This window comes from Delphinapterus leucas, chromosome 15 (assembly GCF_059928025.1).
Source record: "Delphinapterus leucas isolate spDelLeu-1000000601 "Yukka" chromosome 15, BTC_Dleu_Yukka2, whole genome shotgun sequence".
In the NCBI taxonomy this organism is placed as follows: domain Eukaryota; kingdom Metazoa; phylum Chordata; class Mammalia; order Artiodactyla; family Monodontidae; genus Delphinapterus; species Delphinapterus leucas.
Genome location: NC_143143.1, coordinates 76021728 through 76042966, shown reverse-complemented (window position 1 = coordinate 76042966; position 21239 = coordinate 76021728). Strand labels below are relative to the sequence as shown.

The 21239-nt window shown below is 53.7% G+C and overlaps 1 protein-coding gene across 4 annotated transcripts in view; it reads left to right on the top strand.

Moving 5' to 3' along the window:
- The window catches only part of PREX1 (phosphatidylinositol-3,4,5-trisphosphate dependent Rac exchange factor 1), a 194263-nt gene that overhangs the window by 153107 nt on the left and 19917 nt on the right, over positions 1-21239 (top strand). For all 4 annotated transcript variants that reach the window (XM_022597750.3, XM_022597748.3, XM_022597747.3 and 1 more), the window contains 12 exons: positions 294-366; positions 4944-5086; positions 6782-6874; positions 7811-7959; positions 9656-9741; positions 11539-11675; positions 12382-12493; positions 15945-16132; positions 16423-16584; positions 17266-17476; positions 17921-18197; positions 20987-21193. In XM_022597750.3, the coding sequence (XP_022453458.1) occupies positions 294-366; positions 4944-5086; positions 6782-6874; positions 7811-7959; positions 9656-9741; positions 11539-11675; positions 12382-12493; positions 15945-16132; positions 16423-16584; positions 17266-17476; positions 17921-18197; positions 20987-21193 (1838 nt within the window). The remainder of the gene's footprint in view (positions 1-293; positions 367-4943; positions 5087-6781; positions 6875-7810; positions 7960-9655; positions 9742-11538; positions 11676-12381; positions 12494-15944; positions 16133-16422; positions 16585-17265; positions 17477-17920; positions 18198-20986; positions 21194-21239) is intronic.

Here is a 21239-nt window from a genome sequence, read left to right as displayed (position 1 = left end):
CAGCCAGCAGTGTCTGCCACATAAAATCGCCATTTCTCGTTTGTGGTGTTTATGGCACACCATGCATTTCTCACATGTAAATAATTAACATGCAATTAAATACTTCTCTTGTTTGGTGTTTATTAATAACAGTCACAGACATGGTTGGGGGATACCACAGTAAACAAGACAGACACACATCCCTGCCCTTGTGGAGTCTCCGTTCCCGGTGGTGGTGGGCTTTTTCCCAGCCTGGCTCAGCCCCTTGGCTCAGCGGGTCCACCTAACACCCTCTGCTTCTTGTTCTGTTCCAGGGCGATTGCCAGACACGCGAGGAGGCGGTGGCGCTTGGTGTGGGCCTGTGTAACAATGGCTTCATGCACCACGGTAATCTGCCCCTTCCCCTTCAGCCCAGCCTCCCTGGGGTGGGGTGGGGGTCCTGTCCTGGAACAGAAGAGCTGGCAGGGACCCTGGTCCCTGGTGCATTTTATGGCGGGGGGAAACTGAGGCCCAGAGAGAGCAAGTGGTGGGCTGGCGGCTGCCCAGCGTGCCCGTGGGTGAGCCCGGGCTGGATGCCGAGTGGGTCTGTGCTGCCCTTCCCCACCCCACCCGCCCCGTTCTTCACTGATGGGGACATCACTTCAGGTGGCCAGTGGGGACCAAGGCGGCTGGTAAAGATTGTCTGCAAAACACAGACCGGATGTGAGGTCAAATCCATGGGCTTCCTAAGCCCTTCCTCCCTCATGGGATGTGGCCTCCCAGGGTAGGCAGTGAGGGTGGACGACGTGGACCTGGCCCACGGGCATCCGGAGAGGAGAGGAGAGGAGAGGAGAAGGGTCCGTGGGGACAGAGGACGGGCAGGTTGTGAGCATGAGAGAAAGGAGGCCAGGCGGGGCCTTGCCCCTCAGATGCCTCACTCCTCCCCACACAGGGAGAAGCACCTAAGAGGGAGAGAGGCGGACGGTCTGAGATGGTCCTGGGCCAGGAAGCTGGGGAGAGGGAGGGAGAAAATGGTTCCATTGACACCATTTTCAGTTAACACAGAAGTGATACTCTGCATGCCCAGCCTCCTCCTAAGAATTCTCCATGTAGTAATAAGTTTCGTCCTTGGGGCGATCGATCCTTTGATGTTGGTATGAATGTCATCCCCGTCTGTAAACGAGGAATGGAAGCTCAGGCAGCTGGGACACTTGCTCAAGGTCACCTGACAAGGAGGGGCTGGGATTTGAACCCAGGCAGGCTGGCGTCGCAGGACACATGTCAACCACTGAGCTCTGTGGCCTGTCCTTGTGGCCCTTGGGGAGCCCTGAGGCTCCCACCCTTTTGGGACGAGTGGACTTTGAACCTCCACTGAGGAGCCTTTCTCCTGTTTCCAGAACACTCCCCAGGGCCTTGTCACTTGCAGTTTCTCTCGCCCGGGTGTCCCTCCCTCCCTGCCTCACCCCCTCACTTCTTCAGTGTTTCTGCTCAATTCGTGCCTCCCCAGCGAGGTCACCTGGCCACCTGCTAGGATGGCTCCTCTCTTTCCTCACCCCCTGGACCAGCTCAGATTCGCTTTTCTCCCTGGAGCTGCTCTGTCCCTGCGAGGCTGATTCCACACCTCCCCTCCGTCTTTGCTCATCCTGCTGTCTTCCAGAGGCCGCCTCCTGCGTGCAGGCACTGTGCTAGGCTCTGGGGACCGGGGTGAGCACGATGGATGCAAGTCTCGCCCTCGTGTGCCCGTACGCGTGTGTGCGCGTGTGCGAATCACACGACAGTAAATAAGTACATTTTCTGGACTCTTGTGAGTGTGTGAGGAGGACTTGGGCTCTTACTCTAGTGAGCTAGGCGTCCCGGAGGCTTCTGAGCGGGGGAAGGACGTGCCTGGCTGGGCTTCTGCAGGTCCCCTCTGGCTGCCCGCGGAGAGTGTCTGTGAGGGTGGGGCGGAAGCAGGGAGGCCAGGGAGGAGGCGGCTGTCATAGTCCAGAGGAGGGACCACGCTGCTTGGATGCACGTGGTGGCAGCGGGGGCCTGAGACTCGGGAAGGGCTTCTGGCCATTCCTCCTCCCAGCGTCTGCTCTGTGCTCCAGCTCAGGGGTTGGCAGACTCTGTCTGCAGAGGGTCAGACAGTAAATATCTTCGTCCTTGGAGGCCACACGGTCTCTGTCACAGCCCAGCTCTGCCCCTGTAGCCTAAAAGCAGCTGCAGGGGGATGTGTAAACAAGTGGGTGTGGCTCTGAGCCAGTAAAACTTCATTTAGCAAAACAAGTTTTCTACCCCTGGTCTAGCTGCTGGATTTACTCTCCCTTCAGCAGGGAGAGAGAGGCGCCCCTGGGGTGACAGGTCATCGGATTTGCCCCCTGCCTCGTAGCTGGCAGGCCCGGTTTTGGGCCTGACTCGGCGGACTGCCGGCAAAGCCCTGCTCCTCCCCGGCCTCAGTTTCCCCATCTTTCCCTTCCCATCTGAGCTCAGCGTGGCCACGGCTCTGTGGGGTTGGGACTCACTCTGGGGCAGGTCGGGAGCCCGGCAGCCTCGGTCATTCCCGAAAGCCGCTCTGTTCCCTGCGGGGGCCCTCGCAGCTCCATTTCCCCCCCACTCCCGTCAGCTGGGCAGAGCCTCTCATTTGTGGGTGAGAGTAATTAGGGGTCCACCCCAGCTGCTATTTTGGGAAGGCGGCTAGCTGAGGACGTTGTGGAGGGGGTGATCCCAGGCAACAGCAACACCCTCAGGGTCGCTCAGGGAGAGAAATTGCAGGGCGCGGTCCTTGCTCCCTTGTTCCTGCCACGAACTCAAAAATAGGCTGAAAGAGGAAAGGGCCAGATCCGAGGGTTGTGGCCGCTGCAGAACGCAGGCTAGGGTGCAGGGTGGGGCGTGGGGCAGGGCCCGTGTGGCGCCTCCCGTGGTGTCCGACCCAAGCTCCCAGGGCTCTGAGGTGTCCCCGGGGAGGGACCCAGAGGCCAGCGGTCCAGTGCCTTGGGCACATACAGGGAAACTGAGGCTCCCCATTTAATCCTCGCAGCCACCCCGGGAAGTTGGTGCTGTTATTATCCCCACAGATGAGGAACCTGAGGCTCAGAGAGGCTAAACGGCCGTGAAGTTGGGAGGGGCCGGGCAGGGATTTGAACGTGGATCTGTGCCCGTCTCATGAAGCCTGGCCAGTGGCCTCGACTGGAAGTTGGGAGTGGTTGGCTCTCACCTGGCTGAGCTCCCGGACTCCGGGATTCCAGATGTTTCCCCACATATTTCAGCCGAGACACGAGACACAACACGGTGCTTCCTCTTCCCACTCCCTGAGTCTTTTAGCCTCGTGTTTACAGTGGAGGGGAAGCCAGCCGGCCTCCTGGGGCCTGGCTCCCAGCTCTGGGGAGAGCAGCAATTTGTGTGTCTGTTGTCTCCAAGGAGGTGATAGAGGTGGCCTGAGAACGGTGCTCACAAACAGCGAGCTGTCCTGGGAAAGGAAGGAGACAGGAAGGAAGGGCTCCTGATGCTTTCCATGTCACCAAAGGTCTTCGGGGATGGCGGGGACGTCGCGAAGCTAAGGCAGCTGCTTGTTCTTCTTTCAGGGGCTTGCTGACTTCAGACGACTGCCTCGATTTCTCCCCTTTATTTAATTTGTCCTCGCCCCCATCTATCAGGCCAGGCTGGGCAGTATGGTGAAGAGGAGGAGCCTGGGCTCTGTGACCTTGGGCAGTTTATTTAGCTCCTCTGGGCTTCAGTCTTCCTGTCTTTAAAAAGGGTGCAGCAGGTCCTTCTTTGTCTGCGGAGTAAGTGAACTTAAGCCTGTATCCCCGGCGTGCCCTGCACGAGAAGGTATTTAGTTAAATTGTAATCCACAGGGACCACATCACATGCTGATTGTTACTGGTTCTTTTTATTCATTTTCCTGCGACTTGTCTTAGAACAGAGGTCAGGAGACTTTTTCTGTAAAGGCCCAGATAGTAAATATTTTAGGTTTTGTGGACCATCCAGTCTCTTGCAATTATTTAATTCTGTCATTGTGGCCCCAAAGCATCCCCCAGACGATATGTCAATAAATGGGTGTGGCTGTGTCCCAATAAAACTGTTTCTAAAAAGCAGGAGTGGGCCACATTTGGCCCACAGGGACTGAGTGTGTTAGTCCCTGGTCTAAAGGGTTTCACTGTGGTCTCTTTCTGATTGTCAGTGAGGGTGAGTTCCTTTTCATACAATTGCCGCCCATTTAGATTTTCCCATATGTTAGTTGCCCATTCATATCCTTTGCCCTTTTATCGATGAGTTTCCCAGCTTTCTCTGGTTGATTTGTTGGAGTTTCCTATATATTCTAGGTATTTATTCTTTGTTGGTTTTAGACAGTACAATTAGTTTTGAATCTGCGGCCTGCCTATGGCCTTCCTACTGAATGGAAGAAGTCCTTAATTTTATCATAGTGCTTTTTGGGGGGTCTCGTATATGAACTCCTTTTCTGCTCTAGGACAGAGATGCTCTCCTGCATCTTGTTTGGTGAGCTTTAGCTGTTCTGTGCCTGTGTAGGTCTTTAATCCAAAAGGAGTTTATTGTTATATATGGTATGAGGCAGGGCTCCGGTTTTATTTTTTTTTCCCCGTGAGTCAGTTTTCCCTGTACCATCTGTGGGATACTCCAGTGATCGTTCAGCGTCCATCACATGCTGAGTTCCCATAAGCACAGCGTCCTCTCATGTGATTGCTGTTCTCTTCCACTGGCTTTTAATCTGCTTCTGCTGTGGTTCCACACAGGTTTTGTTACCATGGCTTTGTACTATGCCTTTATAGCAGTGGGGCGAGTTCAGCTTTTTCAAGGGAAGTCAGAGAGCCAGGCTTCTATGTTGAATACCCTAATGTGTTGGCATTGGCACAGGATTTTACTTAATAGAGCCAAACCAAACTTGTCCAGGGGCTGATTCCGGCCCGTGGCTGCCAGTTGGCAGATGCTCCTGAAAGCTTCCCATGTGAGCCTGACCTTGCACTTGCATGTCTGTGGGTTCACAGTGCTGGAGAAGAGTGAGTTCAAGGATGAGTCCCAGTACTTCCGTTTCCACGCAGACGAGGAGATGGAGGGAACCAGCAGCAAGAACAAACAGCTTCGCAGCGACTTCAAGCTGGTGGAGAACATTCTGGCCAAGCGCCTGCTGGTAGGAGCAGAGCTGTGCCGCTGCATCTTCCTTCCCAGACCCGCCTGCAGGCCCGGGAACTGGGCAAACTTCAGGTTATGGCTGGAGAAGTTGAGGTCAACTTGGAGTACCCAAGAGTATGGGGGATTCTAGGTGGTGGCTGGCAACGCTGCCCAGAGGCCAGGTTGCTTTACTGGACAGACTACCCTCTTGACAGATGAGATTGGGCTCGCTGGGCTCCTTTTCTTTTGCTTCCCATCTCCCCTTGTCTGCCCCACACCCCAGCCTAGCCTTGTGCAGGGAGGATGGCCTCCTGAGTCCTGCAGGACTCCTCCTGCACACGAAAATCTTGTGTCTTCTGGGCTGTCACCCTGTCCTTGTTCAGTTGCTGTAAATAGCCTTGCAGTTAAGGTAGAATATTTACCAGCCTGTTCAGATGTTTTACTAGCCTAGCCCACCAAATCCTGTTTCTCTCCCACTGGTGAGCAGCGGCCTCCATCTTAAGGCCTGGCCCACAGCAGGCAACTGGGAGAGAGGCTTGGAGAGGTTAGGTCTCTTGTCATTGCCAGAGTTGAGGCCGAAGTCCACCTGATGGGAAGGCAGCTCCATTAACTTCCTTCCTATAGTACTTATGGGGGCTGCTGTTCCAATTCCCATTTATTGCACAACAAAGCCCTCCAGTACTCCCAATCACACTTAGGATAAATCCAGTCTCTCACCATGGCCTTCAAGACTCGTCATGCCTCTCCAGCTTCATCTCCTGTGCTCTCCCCTTCTTCATCCCACCCACCCCAGCCACTCCAGCCACCCTGATCTTCTTTCTTATCCTCCAGTACCTTGGAGCCTGACTCAGGGCCTTTGCACATGCTGTGCCCTCCGCCTGAAGCACTTTTCTCCACCCTTTATAAACTTCTGTTCCTCACTTTATTCAGGTCTCAGCTCAGATATCACCTTCTCTGGCCGCGCTGCCACACCACTTCCTGTCCCTTTAAGTCATTTGTTAATTCAAACTACATGCACTCCCTGCACCACATTCTATAGTTCTTTGTTTGTAGTCTGTCTCCCCCAGTAGATAGTCAGCTGCACGAGGGCAGGAACCGTCTGTCTTGTTCAGTGCTGTTTCTGGAACAGTAAAGTACCTGGCCCATATAACAGGCAGCAGCTCAGCACATATTTATTGAACGAATAAATGCATTTCCCTGTATCCCCACCACCACTGACCCCCCCCCCCGAACCCACCAACCTGCCTGTCATCCTGTGATGGGGAGGGACGGCTCCTCCCTAAACCCCCTTCCTGTCCCCACGTTCTTGGTGGCCGGATACCTTTGGATCCATTTTATTCATTAAGTCAGTAAGTTGTTATTGAGCACCTACTGTATGCCAGCAGATGGGGAGACAGTGGTGCATAAATAAGGAGGCTCTGTCCTCAGGTTGGGGAGAGGAAGGGGAGACAGGCAATGAAAAGTAAACTAATACGTGTGGTCAGCAGCAGGCTGAAGCATGAGCCCAGTGGCGGGTCTTCACATGACAGATACGTATTGAGCATCTTCTGCGTCCTGGCACCATCCTGCCGCACCCCACCCCCCAGTCTGTACCCTGAGTAGATCTGGGGCACGAAGAGCTGGCAGGATCACGGTTCTCACCATGGGTGCCAAGGTGGGGTTGGCTCCAGGACCCCCTCCCTGCCTCACCATCTCTCCTGCCTCGGACCCTCAGATCCTGCCCCAGGAGGACGACTATGGCTTCGACATCGAGGAGAAGAACAAGGCCGTGGTGGTGAAGTCAGTCCAGAGGGGCTCGCTGGCAGAGGTGAGGCCGCTCAGAGGGGCCGCCCTGGCTCGGGCTGGGTGCGGATGGGAAAGTGGGGCATCTCTCCTCGTTTCTTGAGGCAGGCCGGCTCAGAAAGCCCTGGGATGTCAGTGGTCCCTCCTTGTTCATTGCCCTGGTGGGGAAACCGAGGGTGGGGCAGTCTTGTCTGCAGAACCCACGGCTTGGGGCTGCCCTCCCAGCATGTGCCACCAGCTCCCCCTGCTGGCCGTACGGGGTGGTGCATGAAAACGACCCGAGGGTCTGAATCCGCTCCGATTATGGAACAAATATCCGGGGTTGCTGTGACATGGATACAAGGTCTGGAGCAGGACAGCCAAGGATTCAGCCCCGGGTCCTCTCAGCTGTTCCCAGGGGGTGTGCAGGTGGGTGGGAGAGAGGCACCTGCCGCTTTGTCCAGGTGCTCTGGTTGCTTCCTCGTAGCGATTAGCAATGTGTACGGCTGCAAGTAGCCACATGCTGGCCTCAGTGGCAGGAACCGCGGGGCTTCATTTTTCTAATAACATAAGCAGTGAGAAGGAGGTGGTTGTGTCTTGGTTCGGGGTCGATGTCTCTTTGACTTTCCTGGCCAAGCCCTCGTGGTCACAAGGTGGCTGCCCCAGGTCCATGCCTTGTGTCCTCACACGGCTGGGCGGGAAGCACTGACAGCTCCTCCTCAGGGGAAAAGCGTCTTTCCCGTTAGCGCCCCCTGTAGGCCTCCCTCCATAGCTCGTTGGCCAGAAAGGGTCTCCCCAGCGCCCTAACTGCTTACCACAGAGGGGAGCGGGGCTGCCCTGGGGGGGCTCCCGCTGGTTGTGCTTGGTGCCTGGTGCCGGCTCTGTGCTGCCTGAATGCATTCAAGGCTCCTTAGTGAGGAGGAGAAGGGAGGGGAGGGACCAGTTACCTGGTGTGCTTGTCTCCCGCCCCACCCCCGCCCAGATGGCCGGCCTGCAGGTGGGGAGGAAGATCTTCTCCGTCAACGAGGACCTGGTGTTCCTGCGGCCCTTCGCAGAGGTGGAGTCCATCCTCAGCCAGTCCTTCTGTTCCCGCCACCCGCTGCGTCTCCTGGTAGCCACCAAGGCCAAAGAGTGAGTGTCCCCCCCGGGTGGGGTGTCTGGTGACCTTCCTCTCAGGTTGAGGAGTTGCCCGAGTCCTAGAGGTGTTGCTGGGGGCCCGAGCCGTCCCGATTCCCCGTGCTTCGGGCTCCTTCTGTGGGCACGTGACACAGTGCTGCTGCCTTTGTTCAGTCGACAGATGTTTGAGTGCCTGCTGTGTGCCCACTGGTGTGTCAGGCTCTGAGGATGCAGCCCCGTCTGGATGGATTCATTTCTACCCTCGTAGATCTCAGTCTGTTTGGAGGGTAGAGCAGGAGACAGACAAAAAACAAAGCAGAAAAGTAAGAGACATACTGAGCCAGGTAGCTCAGGTAGTAGTGAGCGTGGACCAATATATAAAGCTGGGACAGGAGATGGGCTGTGTGGAGGGGTGGTGGTCAGGGAGATGCCCCTGAGAACTGAGGTGAAGACCTGAAGGAGGTAAGGGAGCGAGTCAAGGGGACTTCTGGAGGAGGAGGGTTCCAGGCAGAGGAAACAGCGAGTGCAAAGGCCCTGGGGTGGAACTGTGGCTGGTGTGTTTGAAGAACAATGAGGAAGCTGATGGGGCTGGAAGAGAGTGAATGAGAAAGAGGGGTGGATAATGAGGTCAGCCAGGCCCTATAGGGCCTGTGCCCACGGTAAGGACCATGGAGCTACTGGAAGGTTCTGAGCAGAGGGGCGGCATGATCTGATGTAGGTTCTGGCCGAATCTCTCTGGCTGCAGGTGGAGAAGAGATTGTCAGGGGCAGGGGTAGAAGCAGGGGGAGTGGTAAGGAGGCTGGTGGCCCAGCCCCGCGTGGCAATGGTGGGGTGGAGAGAAGTGGTCGGGTACCAGATATAGGTACAGGGACAAGCATTTTCTGTTTTATAACCTGTGGATTTGGTTTTCACTTCTCCCTTCTATTTAAGGCAGATGCTCCCGGTTTTCTATTGATGAGAGTGATGGAAAGTTTTAAATAGGATTATTTCAGTAAAAAGACCTGTCAGTTTAGGGAAAATGATTGATAGTTTGGTTGGTATGTAGAAGTGGCAGAAATCACCAAGGTGGAACGTTCCTGGTGCAAGTTCCAGAAATACCTGGTGTTTGAGAACAGGCTCTCAAGACGGCCTTATCTGGCAGGTGGGGACGATCCAAGGCCCAATGTAGGGGGCACGCCCTTGGTAGGGGAGCCCCTGGATTAATGACACCTGCTGTATGACCCTGGGAAGGTGTTGCCCACTCTGCCCTGGTGACCCACCGCAGAATGGCCAACACCTGGGCTTTCAAATCATGCTCTCTGGGGGACACGTGGGCATTTTTCTAGAGTCAGCGCCAAGATGTGCTGGGTCACTTGTCACTCTCCCAAATCTGTGATTATCGAATAAAATGTTCACTGGCCAAGGTGCTGGTCTGGCTGCCACGAGGCCTCCTCTCACCAAGAGAATGGTGGAGAAGGGGTAGGAGGGTGAGTGGGAATTTCTGTGCATGGACTGAGTCTCCAAGGATGGGCCAGCTGGTTCTGATCAATCAAAGATCCTGCTGCCGTGGGCTTTGGTAGACGAGGTTTCTCTATACATTTGGACAGCGTGGTGCTACTGCTATTTGGGGTTTGATTTCCCAAAAGCCTGGGGGGCAGGGGCTCCCGGGGTGACCCCCTGGGCTGTCGGGAGCGGTACTGCTTTACCTTATGGCTGCTTTTGCTTGGTGCAGGATCATCAAAGTCCCCGATCGTCCAGAGGTTCTGTGCTTCCAGATCCGTGGAGCTGCCCCACCGTACGTCTATGCTGTGGGGAGAGGTGAGCGGGAGCCTAAGAGGTGGAGAGGGGAGCTTTGGGAGATGGGTTCGTGTGTGTGTGGAAGGAGTTCAGAGGCCCCCAAACCGTTACCTCCAGGCCTGTGCTTCTTAGTGTACCATTAGCACTTACCTTCTTTGCCTGAAGCCAAGGCTTGCAAACGCTTGTGGAGGGGGGTCAGGCAGTTACAAATGGGCAACTAAAATGAAGGCACTAGGGAGTGGCGAGGACTATGGCAAAGTGAGAAAAATACATGTTCACTCGAAAAGGGGCAGTTTTTCTTCAGCTGAAGCTCATTATTGCCAGGCAGGAATGTGGACCTCCTCCTGCCATATTTGGTTTTTTTTAAAGAAACCAGAAATAGGAATTTGGCCACACTTCTGTGGCCAGATAGATCCAGGCCATAGGCCAGCAGTTTGAGACCTCTGATTTCTTATTGCCTTCTCCTTGTGTGCTGTTTAAGAGGTTACTCTGTCCAGGAGATGAAACCAGATTGACCTGAGATACGGGATTCCCAGCCCTCTTTGCATCTGAGGGCCCCGTTTTTAAAGTTTAAACATTCATTGCCCACTCTTGTGGTCATAGTTGTACTTTTAATATGTATTGATCGAAAATGCATGTCACGATAGAAAGCTACAGAGAATTTGTTAATATCTTCAAGTAGGTTTTAATTTTATTTATCCCTAAAGCAGTGGTTCTCACCTGGGGGCAGTTTCACTCTCCAGAGGCATCTGACAATGTCTGGAGACATCTTTGGTTGTTATACCTTGGGGTGTGGGTGCTACTGGCATCTCATGGGTAGAGACCAGGGATGGTGCTGAACATCCTACAGTGCCCAGGACAGCTCCCCACAGCAGAGAAGTATGCAGCCCAGAATGTCAGTAGTGTTGAGGTGAGAAACCCTGCCTTAGAGCAGAATAGGTGTTTATAGGCAAACTAGGCAAAAATAGTAAGACAGCTGACATTTCTTGAGTCCTTACTAAGAGCCAGGTACGGGGCTAAATGTTTAACATGTTTCAACTCACCGAATCTCTCAAGAACCCTATGAGTAGATATTATTAGTGTCTTCATTTTACAGATGAGGCAGCCAAGGCACAGAGAGGTTATGGAACTTGCCTGAGGTCCCGCAGTTGGTCAATGACAGAGCCAGAATTTGAACCCGGGCTCCTGGGGTCCAGGCCTGTACTTGTCCCCATCACACCACGCGGGCCTGATTTTTTCCCGTTTACAAAGCTTGACATTCACTTGCATTTCTAGACCCTTCATATTAACCACACAAAACCCTGGGGTCCAAGCCCTGCCATTTGGGAATTGTGGTGTAGCTGAGAAAACATGCCCTTAGAGTCTGGTAGACCTGGGTTCGAAACCTGCCTTATCCTAGGCACGTGACCTTGAGAGAGTCACTTTGCCTCTCCGAGGCTCTGTCTCCCTGTCTGCAAAACGGGGCTGATCCCGGCCCCAGTATCAGGGGTTGTAGTGGGACTTTAAAGGAGATGAAGCTCTAGAGTGAAACGTTTCTGGATTCAAGTCCATCCTCCCTTGCTGCGTGACCTTGGGCTAGCTGCTACTTCTCTGAACCTCAGTCTCTTCTTCTGCAAAATGGGAATGCCAGTCCCTGTCCTGCCCACTGGCATGGGGTGGAGAGTGGCTGCAGGGTGCGGGGGATGGAGATGGCGTTTGGGGGAGTTGGGGTGGTGGGTGGGGCGGGGGACAGGTTCATCTGGCTACTTGCCCTTGCCTGGCACTGCCCCGGGCTCTCTTCGCCTGGCATCCAGCCTCGAGCACTCTTGTCCCCCTTAGGCTCTGAGGCCGTGGCCGCAGGCCTCTGTGCCGGCCAGTGCATCCTGAAGGTTAATGGCAACAACGTGATGAACGATGGAGCCCCAGAGGTCCTGGAGCACTTTCAGGCTTTCCGGAGCCACCGAGAAGAGGCCCTGGTGAGCCACCCGGCAGCTAAGGGGATCGGGGAAGCCCTGCTCATTGGCGTGGGGGTGAGGACCACGTTCCCTTCTCTGGGGAAAAGCCTGAAGGCACCACAGCGTTTTGGGTGGGGTGAGGTGGGGTGGGGCTGCCTACCTGGCAGGGCTGAGCTGGGCTTGGGCTCTAGGACCTCTCTGCTTCCTAAACCTCATGGCCTTGGTTTTCACAGCTGTGAAACGGGTGTGATAAGACCCTCTTTTCTTACCACGTGGGCACTTTGGGCAAATAATCACGTCAGTGGTAAAAAATTGATGTTCTACTTGGGTTGGGGACCAGAGTTCTGTGGAGGGTGATCCTAATTCATTGGTTCATTTAATAAGTGTTTATTGAGCACCTGCTGTGTGCCTGGCATGTTTCGAGGCCCTGGGGCCACGGGAGAGACAAGGTTCCTGCTCCCGTGGAGCTGACTTACATTTCCTATGGCTCCTCCTTCCCTGGCTTCTGTGTGGAGCACAGACTATAGACAGTGATGGCTGAGTGTGACTGCAGGTCCCTCAGGAAGGTTCCAGAGTGAAGTCTGGGAGGGCTCTCTGAAAGGTGGTGTTGCCGACAGGCTAAAAGCCTGAGCTTTGGAATTAGGGAACGGTGTGCACCTTGGCCCCTTCCCTTCCTCCCTGGGCTCCTGGCGTCGTGGCCGCCCCTCTTACTCTGCTCCCTGCACAGGGCCTGTACCAGTGGGTCTACCACACCCACGAGGATGCCCAGGAGGCCCGGGAGGCCCCCAGCGAGGACCCTAGTGGCGAGGGGGCCCGAGAGGAAGACCAGTCCAACTCAGGTAACAGGACAGGTGGGCCGTGTGACGGAGGTGCCAGCAGGGACTGGGTCCTCTGTGTGCACAGTCTTCCCGATCCCATCCAGTCCATCTCAACGCCATGGGTTCTGTGTTAGTCTCTGACTGCTACTGTAACAAAGTACCGCAAACCTGGTGGTATAAAACAGCACACACTGGGGGCTTCCCTGGTGGTGCAGTGGTTGCGAGTCCGCCTGCCGATGCAGGGGACACGGGTTCGTGCCCCGGTCCGGGAAGATCCCACATGCCGCGGAGCCGGCGCGTCCGGAGCCTGTGCTCCGCAGCGGGAGAGGCCACAACAGTGAGAGGCCCACGTACTGCAAAAAAAAAAACCAAAAAACCAAACAGCACACATTTATTATGTTACAGTTCTGGAGGTCAGGAGTCCGAAGTGAGACTCACCAGGCTATAATCAGGGTGTCAGCAGGGCTGCTTCCTTTCTGTGGCTCTATGGGAGAATCCATTCACTTGCCTGTTTCAGGTTCTAGAAGCTTGGCTCGTGGCCCCCTTCCTTCATCTTCAGAGCCAGCAGTGTTGGCCTGCGTCCTTCTCACACTGCCATCTCCCTAATTCTAACCCTCCTGGCTCCATCTTCCCCATTTAAGAACCCTGTGATCACACTGGCTTCACCTGGATCATCTGGAATAATCTTACTGTAAAGTCAGCTGACTAGCAGCCCTACTTCCAGCTGCAGCCCCAATTCCTCCTCGCCGGGTAACGTAGCGTACGCACAGGGCCCAGGGATGGGATGTGGGTATTTTTTTAGGGGTTGTTATTCTTTTTCTTCTAGTATTTTGTTTTGTTTTATAAATTTATTTATTTTATTTTTGGCTGCGTTGGGTCTTCATTGCTGCGCGCGGGCTTTCTCTAGTTGCGGCGAGTGGGGGCTACTCTTTGTCGCAGTGAGCGGGCTTCTCATTGCGGTGGCTTCTCTTGTTGCGGAGCGTGGGCTCTAGGCACGCGGGCTTCAGTAGTTGTGGCTCGTGGACTCTAGAGTGCAGGCTCAGTAGTTGTGGTACACGGACTTAGTTGCTCCACAGCATGTGGGATCTTCCTGGGCCAGGGCTCGAACCCATGTCCCCTGCATTGGCAGGCAGATTCTTAACCACTGCGCCACCAGGGAAGCCCCAGGGGCTGTTATTCTGTCCACCACGGGCTCCCATGTTTTTCTCTCTGCCCAGCCTCAGCCCTGGACCCCCACACCTGTCATTCTACCTGACATCCCCGGATGTCTAACAGGCATCATGGCCAAAATTGAACTCCTGACCTTCCTCTGAAGCTTGTTCCTCCCCTCAGGGTCCCCTCTCCATCCTTCCAGATTCTCAGGCCCCAAACTCAGAGTTCTCCCTGACTGTTCTTTCTCCTGTATCCTGCCACCTTGCTTCCAGCATCCAGGCTCATTGCCTGTACCTTCCCCTTGCAACCAGAATCACCACCTCCATCGCTGCCTGGTCCGAGCCACCATCATTTCTCACCAGGACTATTGTAATGGCCTGCTCACTCTCCTCCCTGCCCTGCCTTACCTCTCCTCCTGTAGGCTAGTCTCAAAAAATAGAACAGAACCTTCCAGTGGCTTCCACCCTATGCAGGGCAAAGACCAAGTCCTTGTCATGGTCTTCCAGGCCCAGCCTTGCTTCCCAGCCTCACCTCTCATCACTTTCCCACTTGCCCTCGCTGCTCCATCCACTCCAGCCTCTTGTTCTTAAATACCAAATGGACTCCTGCCCCAGGGCCTTTGCACTTGCAGTTCCCTCCGCCTGGAATGCTCTCCCCCTGAGTACTTCTTACCCATGCTCCTCGCCTCACTCAACTCTCTGCTCAAATGTCACCTCCTCAGAGAGGCCACCTTGAGTGCTGTAATTAAATAAGCCCTTTCTGTCCCTCAGTGTCTCCTTATCCTGTTTTATTTTTCTTCACCATGTGTATTAGTTGACATATATCATACAATTATTTATTGCTTTTCTCTGTTTTCCCCACTAGCGTAAGCTCCCCGAGGGCAGGGATTTTGTTTGTTTTATTCCTTGCTGTATGCTCCGAGCCTTGAACTGTGCCTGGCGCATAGTAGGCGCTGAGTGAATACTTGTAGTTTGAATAATAGCCCCTCCTCTCCGGTTGCTTCTCTGGACTCTGCCCCGTACTTCTGCTGGGCTGGGGGTGGGGGCAGATGCCATGGGTAGACCAGGGGCTTGGGTGCCTCTGTGTCCAACAGCTCTGGGCTCCTGGCTGGGGACTTTGGGGTCAGAAAAGAACCAGGGTTTATGGGGTTGGCTGGGGAGCTGTCCCGCACTGCTGAAACACCCACAGCCTGGCAGAGGGGTCCTAAAGGGGACAGGCTGATGGGGAGGGGGGAGAGGCCAGCTGGCAGGTGTGAGCTCAGTTTGTGCCCCTCTGAGAGGAATGGGCTGTGGGCCTCCTTCCCCAACATGTGGGCGACCCCTGATGATGACCGTAAACCACGCTGAGAGGAGTTGGTGGTTTCTACTCTTCTGTTCAACAAGTAGAAGCACCTACTATGTGCCAGGTTCTGTTCTAGGAGCTGGGAGACACGAGTGAGCAAGGCAGACAGGGTCCCTGCCCTCAGGACACAGATGTGAGGGGAGCCAGACAGTGAACAAAAGAACAAAAAACCTGACAAGTGGTGACACAGTATGAGGGTGAGGGGAGAAAGAGTGATGGGCTGTGTGTTGAGAGGTCCTCTTTGGAGCAGGTGGGGAGGAAAGCAGTTCACGCCAATAAAGTGTCTACTTTCTCCTTAGATACATCACTGCCTAGCTGTGTGGCTCTGAGGAGTCACAGCCTCTCTGGGCCCATATTAATCAGGACTGAAACTGAGCTACATAAAAACATTGGCTCAGCAAACTAAAATGTCTGAGTAGGGTCAGCAAGCTTCAGGTCTGGCTCAATCCAGCACTTTATATAGTGAGGAGGCTCTTGCTTTTTCTCCAGTCCTCAGCTCTGCTCCCTCTGTGTTGGTTTCCCTCTTACATGCTGTTTTTCCCACCTGGTGGCTCTAGTAACTTGGGATCCAGTTGAAAAAGAGAATGTCTCCTTCTCTTTGCAGATCCAACAGAAGTGCCAGACTTTACTCTCGTTGACTCAGCTTGGGTCACGTGCTCACTCCTGAACCAATCACTATGAATAGAGGAAATCAAACATGCTGATTGGCCAGGCCTTTGCCTCTGGGGGAGGGTGTGGTTGGGGGGGAGCCCTTTGCTGAGCCACATAGACTGAGAAAGGGGCTCAAGGGTAGATTCCTAGAAGGACAATCTTCTAGAACAAGAGGTGAACGATAGCGGGCTGGCAAAAATGAACAGAGCTGCAGCACTTTAGTCCCCCCATCCGTCCAACACAAGCTATCTGCGGTGCTGGGTCAGGAGGCTGGCTTGGTGTGGGGTGGTGCCCCCTCCTCAGGGTTGCCTGTCCCTCTGGCTTCCAGCCTTCCCCCTGCTGTCCCTGGGTCCCCAGCTGAGCCTGCACGAGGACAGCCCCGTGGTCAGCCTGACGGTGGACAACGTGCACCTGGAGCATGGCGTGGTGTACGAGTACGTGAGCACAGCGGGCATCAAGTGTCACGTGCTGGAGAAGATCGTGGAGCCCCGTGGCTGCTTCGGCCTCACTGCCAAGGTCTTGCTGGGTGCTGCCCTGCCCTGGGAGGTGGGGCAGCGTGATTCCCATGTCCTCAGAGTTAGCCTGGAGATCTGCATCCTAGTTCCTCCCCCTCCACTCGGTAGCTGTGGGGCTTAGGAGACTGACTTGTTATCTCTTAGCCTCAGTTTACTCATCTGCTAAATGGGCCAGTAATAGAGCTGACCTCACACACGTATTATGAGGCATATAGTAGTCACCCCAGATAAACCCATTAAGACCCTCCCAGGTGCACAGCGAGTGCTCAGTAGCTGTTAATATTTCTGCAGATCCTTGAGGCCTTTGCCACCGATGACAGTGTCTTTGTGCAGAACTGTGGGCGGCTTATGGCCCTGAGCAACAACATAAGGACCATGTCCCACTATGAGTTCCGCAACATCTGTGACACCAAGCTGGAGAGCATCGGCCAGAGGATCGCCTTGTACCAGGAGGTGCCTGCACCCTACAGGGTCTCAACTTGGGGTATTTTGGTTGTAAAAGTCAAAACCCAACCCAATTTAGCTTAAATAAACAGGAGAATTTATTGGTTTATATTACTGAAGCATCCAGAGGTGAGCTTCAGGCATGGTTGTATCCAGGCACTCAAACATCACACTGTGACAAGAACAGGACCTCTCTCTTTCTCTTGACTTTATTTTTCTGTCTTGGCTTTGCTCTCAGGCAGTTCCTTTTCATGTGGTGACAACATGGCCCCCAATGGCTCTAGCCTTAGCAACCCCAGTAGAAAAGGAACTCGAAGAGGGCTTTTGTTGACCTTGCTTGGGTCCCTTGCCTAGGCCTGTACCAGTCTCTGCAAGGATGGAGAGGTAGCCTTACCTGAACCTCACGGACTGTGGGTCAGGGAGAGATGTTCCTCAAGGACAGCTCAGGTGCAGGTAAAATGGAGAAATGAACGTGGGTAGGTACTTGGAGGCCTCACGTTTCTCCAGGCCTTCCCTGAAATCTGGGTCCAGTAAAAGGCACTGCAGGGGAATTTACTTTGCCATTTGGAACTATTGACATATTGTCCAATTTTGGATTGTCTGACCTAGGCCAGGATAAAGTGGGTACTGGTGGTGGGTCAGAATTTCCAGACCCCTGTATCACGACTCCACGTCCCCCACCTTTCTCAGTTTGCAGCTCAGCTAAAGAGCAGGGTCAGCCCGCCCTTCAAACAAGCACCCCTGGAACCCCATCCGCTGTGTGGCCTGGACTTTTGCCCCACCAATTGCCACGTCAACCTCATGGAAGTGTCCTACCCCAAGACTACTCCCTCGGTTGGCAGGTCCTTCAGCATCCGCTTTGGTCGCAAACCCTCCCTCATCGGCCTTGACCCAGAGCAAGGTAACTGTGTGTGTCTGTCAAAAACTGTGTCCCGACCTCACACTACAGATACTTAAACAGAAGCATGTCTGAAGGCCAGCAGTCCAGAGCTGGATTGATAGCTCCACGGTCATCAGGGATCCAGGCTCCTTCTATCTTTCTGTGCCACCATCTCTAGATGTTGCTTTTATCCTGAAGGATGCCTCATGGTATATAGAACGGCTGCTGGAGGACCAGCCATCATGTCTACATTCCAGGCAGGAAAAAGATCACAGTAGTTAAAAGTATATTAGCACCAAACCGAAACTTGCTTATTGAAGTAATTCAATGTATTAAAAGAATATTTAAAAGAGAAATATTTCTCATTCATTGGGATCCTTAAAATGAATTTGTATACCTCTGTCTAAGGGGCTTGTGGGTGTCTGGGGGCTGTTTCCAAGTGAACTCTCCCTCCCTCCACTCTAGGTCACCTGAACCCCATGTCCTACACCCAACACTGCATCACCACCATGGCTGCCCCATCCTGGAAGTGCCTACCTGCTGCGGATGGGGACCCCCAAAGCCAGGGTCCCAATGACAGCAGCTTTGGGTCAGCCAGTGGAACCCTTGGCCAGGAGCACCGGGGTTTGAGCTTCCTACTCAAGCAGGAGGACCGTGAGATCCAGGATGCCTACCTGCAGCTCTTTACCAGACTGGATGTGGCCCTGAAGGAGATGAAGCAATATGTTACCCAGATCAACAGGTGAGCCCTGGGCCCAGGAGAGAATGGCCCGAGTGTCAGGGTCAGGATTTCTCAACATCAGCGGCATCAACATTTCGGGTAGGATCATTCTTCGGAGTTGGGAGCTGTCCTGTACATTATAGGCTATTAGTGGTATCCCTGCCTTCTACCCACTAGATACCAGTAGCACCCCCTTCCCCAGTTGTGACAATCACAAATGTCTTCAGACATTGTCAAATGCCCTCTGGGGGGCAAAGTCACCCCTGATTGAGAACCACTGATCCAATGAAAGGATGGATGTAGGCAGCATCATCAGTAGAGGCTAAAACTATTTGTTGAGAGGTTTGGGGGGAACTTTATCATTTTAATGTTGCAGAAAGAGAGACGGCTAGACGTGATGTCCCTTTTGGTGCGAAGCAGCAGGACACATGCACCGCATCACCTACAAAGCGTTCTTGCCAGCACAAGTCGCACCGTTCTCTGATCAAAGTTCTAGGTCTCACTACTCAGCTACAGGACTGGGTTTTAAGGGAGGATGAAATGCCACCTCAGGGACGCAGTTGGCTAAATTCAGAGGGTGGGTGATTCTAGATGACAAATGACCCAGTTTCTTTAACAAATAAATGATTGGAGGGGAAGCAGGTACAGGGAGGCGGGGGAGGAGGAACTGTTAGGGAAGAGACTTGAGAGACACATCAACCGAATACAGTGTCTGGACCTGGTTCGGGTTCTGTTTCTAACATACCATCTGTGAGAAGACACTTTGGGGAGCATCAGGGATTCCGTGGTCTGGGAACTAGATGGTATTATGGAATGATTGATTTTGTTAGGTGTGGTAATAGTGACTGGTTATGTTTACAGCAGTGTTTCTCAGCCTCAGTACGGTTGACATTTTGGGCCCGATAATTCTTTGTTGTGGGATACTTAGTGGCATTCCTGGCCTCTACTCCTTGGATGCCAGTAGCTAGCCCACCCCTCCCTGCCCTGCTTCAGTTGTGACAACTAAAAATGTCTCTGGACGTTGCTAAATGTTTGCGCCTGAGGGAACTTGCTAAATTGCTAACTGTTTCCTGGAGTGGGGGAGTGGGGGACAGAAAGCACCCTCAGTTGAGAACCGTTGCTTTAAAAATAAATCCTTATGTGCTAGAGACACATATGGAAGTGTTTATAGGGGAAATTATATGATATCTTAGGTTTGTTTTAACCACTCCAGAAAAAGAAAAAGCAACAGGAAAGATGGAGGAAAGAAAAGTGGATCCTGAGTTGCCACCGTTGAAGCTGGCAGCTGGTTACCTGGGGTCTATCATACTGGTCCCTCTCCTTTTGTGTATGATAGAAATTGTCAATCAGAATAGGAAAAATAATGTAGGGTCTGGAGGCAGGAGGCCTGGGTTTGATCCTGGCCCTGCCACTTATTAGCTGTGTGACCTTAGGCAAGTCACTTAACCTCTCTGAGCCTCGATGGTCTCACCTGTTAAAATGGGGCTAATCATAATACTGACCTCATTGAGGTGTAGTAGGATTATATCAGCCAGGGTTTACTGGTCACTTACAAGGCACCAGACACTCTTCTGAGCACTTTACCTATTTTAACCCCCTTAATCTTTACAGCAGATGAGGGCATAGATAGTGATATTACCCCAGATGAGGAAGCTGAGTCTCAGAAAGGTTTAATAATTAGCTTTAGGCCTCTGGACTAGGAAATGATAGCACTGGGATTTGAACCTGGGGTCTGTCTGTCTTAAAAACCTATAGTCTTAACAATTATACTCTATGCCAGGGATTGACACACTACGGCCTGTGGGCCAAATCCAGCCCACTGCTTTTTTTAAAAAATAAAGGCTTACTGGAGCACAGCCGTGCCCATTCCTTTGCATGTTGTCTATGGTGCTGTCACAGTACAGCAGCAGAGATGAGTGTATGGCTGTAACTGAGACCATACGGCCCTTATAGACCACGTTTCCCAGTTGCCTTCTTTTCTCTGGAGCCTGTGTGTAGCTTGGCTGTGAAATAAGGAGTATCCATATGTCACGCCCCCTACAGGAGGGACAACGTATTCACATCTGCAGAGTTGCTGGTGGGATTTTCTTTTTATTTATTTATTTATTTATTTATGGCTGCGTTGGGTCTTCGTTGCTGCGCGGGCTTTCTCTAGTTGTGGGCAGCGGGGGCTACTCTTCGTTGCAATGTGCAGGCTTCTCATTGCGGTGGCTTCTCTTGTTACAGAGCACGGGCTCTAGGCGCGCGGGCTTCAGTAGTCGTGTCATAAGGGCTCAGTGGTTGTGGCTCGCAGGCTCTAGAACGCAGGCTCCGTAGTTGTGGCGCACAGGCTTAGTTGCTCCGCGGCATGTGGGATTTTCCCGGACCAGGGATCGAACCCATGTCCCCTGCATTGGCAGGCGGATTCTTAACCACTGCACCACCAGGGAAGTCCTGCTGGTGGGATTTTCAGGGAAGGGACACAGAGCATTTGATGGTTCCCTCTACTTAGGATCAAAGGTGAGGCCTGAGCTTCCCTGGTGGCGCAGTGGTTGAGAATCCGCCTGCTGATGCAGGGGACACGGGTTCATGCCCCAGTCCGGGAAGATACCACATGCCACGGAGCGGCCCGTGAACCATGGCCACTGAGCCTGCACGTCAGGAGCCTGTGCTCCGCCATGGGAGAGGCCACGACAGTGAGAGGCCCGCGTACCAAAAAAAAAAAAAAAAAAAAAAGTGAGGCCTGAGGTCAGAGCCTTGCCTGGGGCCTCCATGGAGGCAAGTGGAGCCACGGGCCTCTGCCTTTAAGTTCAAAGTCTTTGCTCCTGCAGGCTGCTGTCCACCATCACGGAGCCCACCTCGGGTGGGTCCTGCGATCCACCCTCGGCCGAGGAGACCTCATCCCCCCAACTGGTCAGCGAAGAGAGCGAGATGGACAGGGCCGATCACGGGGGCAGCAAGAAAGTGTGCTTCAAGGTGTCAGAGGACGATCAGGAGGACTCGGGTCATGACACCATGAGCTACCGGGACTCCTACAGGTGAGGGCAAGCGGTGCTCTCGTGGGGTTTGCTGTGAACGGCCAGT